Genomic DNA, 12,898 nt, shown 5'->3' with positions numbered 1-12,898 from the left:
CAATTCTTTTCAAACCTGCATTTTTAGTAAACAAACTTTTAAAGTTCACACAAACTCAACACAATTTCTATTGTTTGGTACAGTTTAAAAGATGAGAACAAGTCAAATACATAAATACCAAATATGCTGAACCTTAAAACTAATAAACTTAAAACAGATGATGCTTTGAACACTTGTACCACTCATTGGTTTTGAGTTAACCCAATTACTAGCCTTAGAATTATTTCCCTCATTCTAGTGTGTGAGGCGATAGCCAATATATGTTTACCACATTCATTGTTTACATAGACATGCACCCGCTTTACATATGTTCATAGGTGTGTGTATGAGGAGGTGTGATGTGTTGCTAAGTGCATCCATGCTCAATACAAGGAGGGAATATTGGTGAATATATTTTCACTGATTCTCTTCCACTGGCCATCTTGAAGAGTTTAATGGTCCGGGTTACCAGGCCTTACAGGTTAAACCCCAGATATACACAGTGATAACAAAGCGGGTTGCACACAATGCACACAGCTGCAATCTAGGTTTCTTTTTTGTATTAAAGGCCAGTAGAAATATATATATTTTCAAATATGTCAAACCATCAAAATCTCTTTTGGTATGTTTTTTAATATTATTCTATTCCTTCAGTTGATAGGAAGCTTTCTTCTTGGAGTTGTCAGCAATGATTCTTCTCTGGTGGTTTCTGGAGGCGCGTTGGATGCCATTTTTGATGTATTTGCTGATGGTGCTGAAGCAGAGAAGGCTGCTGTGGAAATAAAGTTACTTCAAGCCCTAAAGAAAATTCAACCAGCTTTCAAATCAAAGGTACATGCTTTGCATCAATCAATATGTACCTATGCAGTGCTATCTTTACATGCTTGTTCATTGGATGATAGCAGTCAGGATTTTCTTTCTTTACTTTCCCAAAGTTTTGAATTTTATGTTTTAGTCAACTGAATGAGATTATTTATGATTGACAGCAATGGGTATTTCACAATTTAGTGTTCAAGCACTTTATTGAAGCACATTATTGAAACAAAATAGCAGTAATTAAACTGCCACAGTAAAGTTTAAATTATCGTATGCTATACTGTCGAAATATTCACTGCAACAGAGGTAGTGTGCAGCACTGCCTCTTTCGATCATGACTTGGGCATCCCAGGTGGCTTGTGCTGACCTTCTGTGCATGCACAATCTCGGGCATGCACAGAAGGAGCTATTTCTTTATTAGGAGCAAAAAATTGCCGATCTCATGCATGCTCAGTAAGATCAGCATTCCACCCCTCCCCCTCCCAATCCTGCACCTGTGCAGTGTGAGATCGGGTGATGTGTGAAGTGGAAAACGGAACGTTGGTGCTAATGTCAAGATTGCAGAGAAACCTTGCTTCAGTCTGTGTGTTTGCTCTTTTTGCAGCAAGAGTCTGCAGCGTAAAGAACCATCCAAAGTACAAATTCTATAGCCGTTAATGAAAACCTTCTTGAAATTGACAATGTATCGCTAGCAACAGGGTCAACTGTGGGACATGGTCCTTAAGGCCAGTAAAACCATTTTGTGAGGTCAGAAAGTCACCATATGTAGAATATAGAGATAAATAAACTGATTAATGCAGGTTAAGATCAACTGAGCTGGTTGATTTGCAAACAGAGGATATCTAACAACATCTCCTTTTTTTATTGTTGTGTTTTTATTACTGTTATTTCCCATGATACCTGTATTTTTTCTATGGAAAAAAATATTAAACATTTTATTTAAAAACATCTGCTGATCTGCCAAACCTAGTTTAATGGAGTAGCTTACACCTGAAGATATATTGATATCAGCCTGCATGTGCACTACTAGAAAGCACGCAGGTCATTGCATACAGTAGTTAATGGATATATTAATCAAAAACAAATTTATTGATATTGTGTGAATTACCTGTATTTTAACATTGGTGAGACTTGAAATACACATTTCTGTATTGCATTGGGGAAATAAATTGACCTACAGGCAGAGAGATATTTGTTTACACTATTCTCTTAAAGGTTTATAAAAAAAAAAAAAAAGACAGATTTTAGAACCCACTGGCATCTAATATGTATAACCTTAATCCCTTATATGTGGATTATCTTTTAGGAGCAGAACATAGTATAGTATTTTGCCACAAGCCAATCAAATTAAAAGCATTTCTTTATTCTGTAATGTCTATGATTTGTTTTTATTTCTTTTTTCACAGATAAGGAAAGAAGGCAGAGAGAAATATAGCATAGACCAGTTGTGTGTTCTGGACAATGTCAGGACGAATCTCAGACGTTTCATTTCTTACCTGGAAACTCTAGCGAAAAAGCTCTCAAAAGCTAAATGAAAACAAGCTTTATACGAAATGAAAAGAACTCTGAGTCCACCAGACGTTTACTTGCTTATCTTACCTTCAGGACTTTGTGCAAACACATTTTTCCCTTTTCTTTTAAATCCATGAAAACCCAATAAATTATTTTCCTGTGTTTTTTTTGGTTCAAAATTACACATTTTATAATGTCCATTTGCAGTCTTTTTATAACTGACAAGTACTTTTGATAAAAACTTTGATATACTTGGTTCTAAAGACTGTAAACAGAATAATTTTCATTGTGATCATTTTATCATTCAACTCCTAGAACAGAAATTGAAATAAATCATGACTCAACTCCTAGAACAGAAATTTAAATAAATCACGACTCGTTTGGGTAGTAAAATATGCACTCATCTTAAACAATAAAAAGTATAAAAGAGGAATATATATCCAACAGGTTTAATGGCAACTGTCTTCCTATAAAATGTTTTATTTTTCAGTGCAGCCAAATTTTGGTTGAGCATTAGCCCCCTAAATTATTAAAAAGCAAGCTGTGTTTTTCTCACATTAGTGAACATTACAAAAATTACAAGTTGTTAGCCAAACAATGTAAGGTCCTCCAAAATTTTTTTGCAGGGCATTCTGGCACTTAAGGTTTTTATTCCATAGCAGTTTTATTGTTTGTCACTTTTTAGTGCCTTAGTTTCCCTTCTCCAGTTCTGTTAACATACCTAGCAGCTTTTCCAAGTTTGTTTTCTAAATTATGGGACCTGAATACCGTGGTTCCTTTATATGCACATTTTGACATTTGTGTTGTGGACTATCCCACCACCTCTGACTGCATGTTCATTTGTCAATAAGAATGCTCCTCATATTAAGCCAATAAAAGAATGAAAAGAGGGGATGGGTAAAATACCGAGGGATTCAGACTTGGTGAGTCCCGTGACCAGTTTAGGAAGGTTAGGGAATTTGTCATCACTATGCTGGCTTTCCTACCTGCAATATCTCATCTGCCAACATGTCTCTGACTGACAGCAGAAAGTGGACCTGTTGAAGCACAGATCTTGGAGGTTTCCAAGCGGGGTCATCCCATCTGTCAATTTCTATAAATATGTACCACATGTTACTCCAAACAGTCTCTAGATTTGTCAGCGACCATGTAGGGCATGATTCAACGGATTTGATATAAATTAAATATATTTCTTAAGTAGACCCTTGTGTTATATAGCTGTTGGAAAAGCAATAGGAGAGCATACCTTTAGGTTTAAAGATGTGTGGTTTGAATTAAAAAATCATTTTTATTTTCCAATTGCAGTTTTGCTTTTAGTTCATTTAATTTTGTTTTGTAATATTTGTGTTTCGGGGTTGTTGCAATACAGAATTGTTTAATAATATTGGAAAAATCCAAAAGAATAAAAATGTATTTGTCCTGTTAGCCCTGTTTTTATGATAAAGGAATTTTGCCAAGTAAAATGGCAAAAGAAGAAAAAAAACTTTTTTGTAGTGTTGTGGCAATGTTTGAAACAGATGATGTAACAAATGTAGTCATGTTACAGTTTAGAAATCGAATGACATGAGTGGAGTAATTTCAACAAAATAATTGCTGCAGCTAAACCCTTATTTTTTTTCTTTAAATGAAAGGTTTTGACAAAGCCATCACTGCCTACATTGATAAAGTGTTCACATGGCTATGTTGATAACCAAATTGTGAGGCTTGTATATAGATAAAAGAAGCTTCTCTAACTATTCGGTATTATTTAAAGCCCATTGTACACTGAAAAAAAAGAATAAAGCCTTCACATTACCCATGCATTTTCTGAAATGACCTTATTTTGGCACAGCTCATGATTTTGCTTATTATTAACATGAAACTGCAAACCCTTTTCAGTGCCTTGATATCCAAATCTAAAACATCAGTTTCAAAAAGCAGGAATAATGCAAGCCAAAAGTTTTTAGTTGAAGGTAACACCATTTCTGATGCATTTTGCACATGCTATTTTTCTTCTTTAGTATCTGTGAATTAATTTCATAAAGTTCCACCTGGCTCCCTTGCTTCCCAGATTCAGCAGTTGCACCTGGCTTCTTTTCTGGCTAGCCAGGTGCAAATAGAGGGTCTAACAGTGGTGTTGCATTTGTTAGGTTTATAAAGAAGCCAGGTGTGATGTGGACGATATGTAGGTGAGCAAGGGCACCAGGCGCGATTGGTACCTGACGCCTCCACTTGCAACTGACTCTTCTTCTGGCTTCCTGATTGGCCAAGGTTAACATGTTGTAGTGCATCAATCCCAACACGTCCTTATGGATTGTTCACCCATGGCTATCAATGTTCAATATGTAATAAACTGCTTACAGACACAGTGTAGATTTTGTGGACACACATACCTTCTGCTATCAACATCCGTCTTCTACTTATTTCAGATATCAGGACATGTGGAGAAAAAATATATATCCAACCCTGTAAAATATTAAAGATGATTTACTAAACTATAGAAATATATACAGCTATCAGAATTTTAGCTGTAGTGGTCCCGTAAGTGCGCTGACCCACTGCAACAGAGCTACTAGTCAATCAGATTTGGTACTGCATAATCTTAACCCCAAACACCCTCTTCTTGATGACTAACTACCCCATCCCAGTGCCTAAATTAAGTCACCTGCACACCCGGCCTGGTTCCTAAACAACCCATTATTTAACCTTTCTTACTTTCCAGGGAGCAAAATATGATGGGTACAAAAATCTGACAGATGATGTTAGCACACAATAGGTGAGTATCCAGATCACGCTTCATTCTACTGCCAGCTGCAACGCCAACACAACAAAACAGCCATCCACCTCCCTCTGGTCTCATCTACTTGACTTTCCCTAGCCGTTTACTGTGCAGGCCGCTAGTTGGAACTTTATCAAGTATGATGTTCTCCCCACAATTTTTTTTTTCAACTGGGTGGGGGGAAGCTGTAGCTTGGTAGTCAAAAAGTGGGTGAAGCAACATGGGATAATTTTAGTGCTCCCAGTTCTTTGTGTCATAGGTGTCCAGTAACCCCTACAATTGTGTCAGCTTTCTACCGCTCCCTGTATTTTGTTTTACCTTTTTAATGACCTCCCCCTTGGCACATCCAATTTTTTTCCATTGTCTTTGTGCCCTGGTTTCTAGCACCCAAGGAATGATAATAGGCGGTAACTGCTGGGCTTTATCAGGCATTTGAAATTGGCTGCATAGGCCTACCAATGCAATGTGTTTTTTTTTCTTTTTACTTTTTTTTGTTTAAATTAAAAATGGTTTGAATAAAAATGTGAAGGCTTAAAAAAAGCCTGCATAGTGCCTGGGTGGAAAATTAAAATAAACAACTCTTTATTGCAATGTTATCCATTTTTTTGCACAAAATGTGACCTATGTTTGGACTGGCAGTGAGGTTTTGGTGCAGTTACCACACCAGTGAACTACTGCCTTGGAGGATATGCTACATGTAAGATAACCCAATAGCGATACTAGAGTGTAAGCTCTTCCGGGCAGGGTCCTCCCCTCCTCCTGTGTCACTGTCTGTATTTATTTGTCATCTGCAACCCCTATTTAATGTACAGCGCTGCCTAATATGTTGGTGTTATATAAATCCTGTTTATTAATCATAATAGTAATAATAATAATAATAGCAATGCTGGCGGCTGTGAGTGTCCAACTGCTGTCAAATCTGCTAATGCATGTGCGGGGAGACGGTTGTCAATCAAAGGGGAGGGGCCTCCCCATAGTGACATCATAATGCCATAACCCCGCCCACTCTGCCATCGCAGATCTGAGCCTGCGATGGGAGAGTGGGGGAGTTGTGTCGTGAAACGGGGGACGTGGTCTGCGTTTCTGGCCAGTGCGTCCCCCCGGCAGGGTCCTTCTGACCCCGCTCAGGGGTACACTGACCAGAGCCGTGGACCCCCAAAATCTTCTCTCGGACCACCGGTTGGCGACCGCTGCTTTAGGAACCATCATTGCAGTAAGAGTGCCAAGTTGCTGGCAAGGTGCCACCTGCTCGGTGATACACAGAAATATTTGCCCCTGTCACAGGTCTGAGCCAGCCCAAGCACAGCAAACCTATATTCTCCCACACCAGGGCTCTACTGTGGGCAACAAAAAGTTAACTATCTGAACTTTCAGTGACCCTGCAGCCTGTTGGTTCTGTTTAAAGGTTCTGAAAAAGACAGATACAAAATTAGGAAAAGATACAATTGTATACATCCTAGTTCCTAGCAGAGCTGGCAAGCTGCCATGATTCACTGACAGCAGGAAGCTAGGATTCAGATGCTTTGTGATGACAGCCAATTGGTCAGGAAGAGAAAATGTTGCTGGGCCCCTGTTTTGGCAGAGCCAGGTATGGCAGACATGCTCACTGTGTTTACATCTTCATTACTAATTAATTGCTCTGTATGTGTTCTCCCTACAGCACCCCTAAAAACCCTCTAATTCCTGAGCTTAGTTCTCAAGCCACTGCTTTCATCATGCAGGCCTTACACAATTTGCTGAAATTTTGACCCATTCAATCAGACAGATCTTGTATCACTGGTACAGGTTTGTAGTCCGACTTCTTCACACACATACACACATTTTCCTTTCTGCCCACAAATTTTTCATCAGATTGAGGTCAGGGCTTTGTGATAGCCATTTTGCCACAAGTGTAGCGGTATGCTTGGGGTCATTGTCTATTTCAAGGACCCATTTGCTAATAAGCTCAGGTCTTGGGATGTTGCTGCAGTACATAATTTTCCCATCCTTGTGATGCCACCTATATTGTGAAGTGCATCAAACCCTCCTGCAGAAAGAATCCTTACATGATGCTCTGATTTTCATGCTTGACATTTGGGGTGGTGTTCATTCTTGCTGAGCAGCCCTCAAGTCATGTCATGCTAGGAATCATTTATGTGTGGATATATATACTTCTTTACCCGTTTCCTCCAGTATCTTCTGTTCTTTTCCTGTTGTTCTGGGATAAATTTGCACTGTTCATGCCAAAGTATGTTCTTCTCTAGGAGACGGAATGCATCTTCTTTCTCAGCAGTATGACAACTGTGTAGCCCCATGGTATTTAAACTATATAACGGTTTGTACAGATAAATTGGAACCTTCAATTTTTTGGAAACTATTCCCAAAAATGAAACCAGTTTTTTTAAGTTTATTATTTATTTTTCTGAGGTATTCTGGCTGATTTCTTTTGATTTTCCCAATATGTTAAACAGAAGTAGTGAGTTTGGTGGTAGACCTTCATCCTAATACGTTCAAATGTTGACTTTAAAAAGGCTAATTGGCTATTAAAAAGTAATTATCTAATTGCCTAAGGGCTTGACATCATTTTCTGGAATTTTGCAAGCTGTGTAAAGGCACAATTACCAATGTTTATGTAAACTTGTGACCCACTGGAATTGTGATATAGTCAATAAAAATTAAAAAAAAAAGTTTAAAATGATTTTGCCGTCCACCAAGTAAATGTTCTTAACGCTATGCCAAATTATATTTGTTAGTATACAATCTATGGAGTTTTAAAGACTTCACCTAAAGCATATGCAATCTCTAAATTTAGCTTAGGTATCTTTTCTGTATCAATCCAAGTATGTAGCTATAATCATCCCATGTATGATCAAGGTGGAAGTGAAGTAGTAAAGTTGAAAGAAACATATTATCCACTATAGCAGTAAGGAAAATTGTCACCTTATACTACAGTTCCAAGCATATGGTCCAATAACAATAGTCAGATTGGAGGAACAATGATGATCCATCCAAATTCCACTGGCTGGCAGGGAGGGAGTCTGTGACCTTATATTGCAGATAAGAAGTTGCTGAAAAAATGAGGTATGGGTGTGTGGTTATTGTGCTGAATTTTTTGCTGCAGGAAGATTTTGTCTGTGTTTTGGTCATAGTCCCAATTGAACACAGTGAATCAGGCATCAGGTTTTCTATGAGAAACAATGAAGCCCACTAGCATATACACAATAATTAATCACACAGATGGTAAAATTAAACTTCTTTATATGCCTCATCCCATTTCTTGTATCTTTTATTGATGGCCCAATGATGAGGGGCCAAGACCAATAGTGAGGTATGGTAGAGCAGGGCCGCCATTGGGGGCCCTGCTCCCCAGCAAAGTCTATGCAATGTTTTCCCTTCCTGCTTGGCTTTACACAGTGTTTTATGGTAGTGGGATCACACATGTAGCAATTGTAATATATGTGTTTTATTGTAAATGATGTATGAATGAATGTTGTTTTTTTTTGTTTTTTTAAAGCAAGTGTACCTTAAAAGTTCCATGTAATGGTTGTACTAAATTAAAAAAATAAATAAAAATAAATAAATAATAAATAAAAAACACAATACTTTCCTAGGCCTTTTCAGCCACTTGCCACTGTCTGAAAAAGCCTAGCAGTTACCACGTTATCATTCCTGGTTGCTTAGTGGTTGCCAGAAAAGTGCTCAGGACTGATACGTTTTTGTCATTGCTATTGTGAACTAAACATAAATAATTACATATATTATAATATATATAATAATTAAATATATCGATTACACTCTTTACAAAATATATTTAGGATTGTTACAAAGAACAAGAGGGCACTTATTGCGGCTGGAGGAAAAGAAGGTTAAGCTCCGGATAATGAAGGGATTCTTCACTGTAAGGTCTGTGAAAATGTGGAATAGACTCCCTCAGGAAGTAGCTTCAGCAACTATTATAGATTGCTTTAAGAAAAAGCTGGATGTTTTTCTAGAAGCACAGAATATAATGTACATAGGGTTTTATATCTGGGGTATGTTTATTTCCATAGTGTTGTGACTTGATCTATGTCAAATCGATGTAAAATATAGGATACTAGGAAGTTGGATCACAATACAGGGGCATCGGACATTTGGGGCATAATACAAATAAATTAGAAAAATGGGATATACTAAGAAGGAAGACGTTAAAACGTTGAAACAAAATACAGAAGGAGGTGGAAAGCTGGCAAAAAGGCGTGCTGGACACATGCTATGACACAAAGAACTGGGAGCATTCAATTTGTTGTGTGTTGCCCTGCTCACTTTTGGACCACCCAGGCATCAAGAAGGGGTTTGGGGTTAGGATTAGGCACCACTATGGGATTTTTGCAGTAGAGGTGGCAAAATCTGACAGATCAGTGACCCTCTCTTCTAAATGCAGTACATGTTTATGTAACCTGTGCTGTAACCAAAAGAGACAATGTGAAGATTTTGTTTAGCGTAGACCCTCCAGGTGCAAGTAATGACTTTGGGCTAACCAGCAAGGGAGCCAGGTGAAAGTGAAAGGGTCTCTCTAGCCATAATGGGAGGCAGGGCAAGCAGAGGGTCTTGTTAGGAAGCCAGGTGCAAGTGATGCCTGACCCTTTACTTGTCTCCATTTCTGGCTAATCTGGTCCTCCATTTGCACCCGGCTCCCTTGCTTGCTATCCCTAACTCAACAATTAGACCTTGATCCTTTACTGGTTAACCCAGGCTGTTTTACTTAACTTTTGTTATGATGGAACTAAAAATGCTCAGAACACAAAAATTTTGACTTGGAATCTAGATCAGTCAAGAAATGGGACTTGGTGGCCAGATTGACTGAACCTTACTGTCAGTGACAGGTATTGTAATGTCAGATTGGAACTTGGATTACTCAAATTCAGATTCCAGGTCAGATTAGCTTTGATCTAAATCAAAATTATACGACCACTATTAGCCATAACTTTTAGACATGAGGGAGGCCCAGAAGGTTCTGATGACAGTCTTGTGGTTGAGGATTCCTTTGCAGCAATAAATATATGTAAAGTGATATGCGGACACCTCTAAGTGAATCATTTATATACCCCCAGTAATGGCCTCTTCTCCTTGGTTTACTCTCCTTCCACCCAAGCACCAAGATACCCTTGGTAGTTTCCTCTCCTGCCTGATGCCTCCAACTTCCAATGAAGCCAATAAGACACAACCAGTAGTATCCCCTCTTCCTGACACCCAAACAAGCATTAAATCCCCAGCAGTGCCATCTTGTTTCTATTATGCCCGCCTGCTCCCCAAGCCAGCCAGACACCTTCAGTGTCACATTGTCTGTCAAACACTGAGTGTCCACAGTAGTCCTTTCAATGTTTACTTTATTCTCCACTCCTAAATTCACCAATGCTCTCTCGAGACCCAGAGACAAGGGACACAGGGCTGACAATGGCAGTTCCAGTAATTTTGCATCACATAATGAGCCACTCCTTCCCGATAGTTTGAATACAGCCTGTGTGAGGGCACGCATGTGTAACTAATGGGCTGGGCTCACAGGAAATGGGCACAATGTTGGTGCTCTCTGCCTGGAGTGGACCACTAGCACCTGGCTGATTGGAGTTACACTTTAACATGGCACTGTGGCCTCCTCACTTTGGGTGGTTAAAAGATCTTGTCATGGCACTTCCCTCACCCCACCTGGGATAACACCTCCCCAAACCTGTGATTATCCTATGACAAGGTTTATTCTTATTGATAAACTACATTCTAGAGCAGCAGTTGTCAACCTTTCAGACCTCACGGACCACTAAATTCATCATTTTAAATCCTGCAAACCATTAATATGAATACATTTGTAAAATAATGATCATCCTAATGGTGCTGACAAGGACTGTGGGAGCTCTGATGCATTGATCAGCTCACAGTTAAGTATTACTATTGTTACTATTATCATTAGTTACATTATCTTTGATATTACTAAAGAAATGCAAATTATTTGTTTGTTTTTTCTCACTCATTATGGGTTTATTTCATTTGAATCTAAGACCAAACACGAAATGATAGTTATCAAAGTCAAACTATTTGATGCCATTAAATCTAACAGTTAAAGAAAATACACAGCTAAGGTCATACTTACATAAAAGAGCATCTGATAAATAAAACAATCAGATGAGAATCAGTATATAGTGCTATATGAATCCTGCTTATTATTATTACCACCTTGCCGTTAAGCCCGACCTTCGTTCGGGCAAAAAAAATGGCTAGGATGGTTAACCCCGAGATTTTTCCCATCCATACTTACCTGGTCCCCCTGTGCTCATCCAGCGTCGTTTTCGTATTCCAGCGTCGTCCTCCGTCCAGCGTCGTCCGTCGATCTCCCAGAAATCTAGACCTCAGTGTAACGCTCAGGAGGTTAATAATATTAATAATAATAATAATAATGAATGGCTCCATGTTCAGGCAGGCATTATGGAAGGAGCTCAGCAATGGCTGCCCCCATACATCACTGGTGACAGGGTCACTTTAACTAGTATCATTTCCTCCGCATGTCACAAAAAACTCACACCCATCACTTTTTTTTTCTTTAATTTTCATTTGCACCTTGTCCACGTGACGTCACAGGCTTACCGAGCAACGCTATTGGCTGGGCACTGCAGGAGACGCCTGAACGTCAAGGCAGCCTCACTACGGATCATTTGTACGGATGGGCGGGGTCACGTGTGCTGGGATGGCGCATGCGCATTGAAGTAACGAAGGAGGGAGGAGCCGCCATTGCTGTGGCCGATGTGACAGCGACTATAAGACACGGGCGGACATGGGACCCCCTTACGTATAGCGGCGATAAGTTTCAGGGCCCGGAACACCGGCTGCGACGCCGCTTTGTCATTGGGGTTTTTTTTTAAATCGATATCTTGTACGCTGACACACCCGGAGCAGCTCACAGGGGAGGGGGTAATTGAGAGAAGTGTCCGGCCAGCAGCAGGGCTGTGGGAGGGAAAGAAGGGCCATTAATTGGGGGAGACTAGGGGAGGGGAGCTGGAGAGGGGGGAGGGCTCTGACGTTAGATAACGGGTTAGTGTGGCAGGTAGGAACGTTGTGAACCGTACAAGGACACTGGAGGCAGGCCCGGACATTTCCATACGGTGTGCGGGATGAGTAGCCGGTTGCAGAGCTCGCACATCTAGGGGACATCGCACATTGTAGCGGGCAGGTCGGGGAGCCCAGGCTCCGTTTGATGGATCCTCGGATCGCCTGGTTCCAGCCAGAGCAGCTCGGCCCCTCTAACAGCCTGTGGATGCAGATCTGGGAGACCACGCAAGGCCTCAGGAACCTTTACTTCAACCACAACAGCCCGGCCTCCCCCGCACACAGCGGATCTTCCAGCAGCTCCTCCGGCTGTGAGGCCAACATGTACCGGGACAGCGGCCCGGCCCAGGCCTCCATCATACCGGCAACCCCCACACTGGCCGAGCAGGGGGACTTCTTAGCATTGGAGAGCTCCAATAACAACAACCAGCCGGTGACACACAGCCCCGGGGGGTGGCGGAAGGGACAAGACCTCAGCAACCGGAACAAGCGGAAACGTGACAACAAGGCCAGCACCTTTGGACTCAATTACAGCCTCCTGCATACTCCTACCGGGAATAACGTGGCTGCCAGCTCCTATACCGGAACCCCATGGAAGAGCCGGAATTATAGTGACGAGGTCATAGGGTGAGTGTGCCATAGCCGATCTGTCCGAGGCCCAGCACACCGTTCATCATACATTATCCTTATATAGCACCAACATATTATGCAGTGCTGTACATTATACAGGGGTTATATAGCGCCAACATATTACACAGCGCTGTACATTACACAGGGGTTATA

At 40.5% G+C, this 12,898-nt stretch overlaps 1 protein-coding gene and 1 long non-coding RNA gene across 8 annotated transcripts in view; both read left to right on the top strand.

Moving 5' to 3' along the window:
* Window positions 1-637: 637 nt before the first annotated feature.
* LOC140338646 (uncharacterized) lies at window positions 638-3,606 on the top strand. Its single transcript, XR_011922286.1, has 2 exons — window positions 638-810; window positions 2,202-3,606. It is a non-coding gene; the product is annotated as an uncharacterized lncRNA (long non-coding RNA).
* Window positions 3,607-11,769: 8,163 nt separating this feature from the next.
* TENT4B (terminal nucleotidyltransferase 4B) overlaps window positions 11,770-12,898 on the top strand; it is a 41,249-nt gene continuing 40,120 nt past the window's right edge. For 4 of the 7 annotated variants that reach the window (XM_072422932.1, XM_072422933.1, XM_072422934.1 and 1 more), the window contains exon 1: window positions 11,770-12,742. In XM_072422932.1, coding sequence (XP_072279033.1) covers window positions 12,264-12,742 — 479 coding nt within the window. In that variant the 5' untranslated portion in view covers window positions 11,770-12,263. The remainder of the gene's footprint in view (window positions 12,743-12,898) is intronic. The other 3 variants (XM_072422931.1, XM_072422930.1, XM_072422935.1) reach the window with 2 other exon arrangements.

This window comes from Pyxicephalus adspersus, chromosome 9, assembly GCF_032062135.1.
Source record: "Pyxicephalus adspersus chromosome 9, UCB_Pads_2.0, whole genome shotgun sequence".
Lineage (NCBI taxonomy): Eukaryota > Metazoa > Chordata > Amphibia > Anura > Pyxicephalidae > Pyxicephalus > Pyxicephalus adspersus.
The sequence above is the reverse complement of the archived record's forward strand: the minus strand, read 5'-3'. Positions and strand labels throughout refer to the sequence as shown.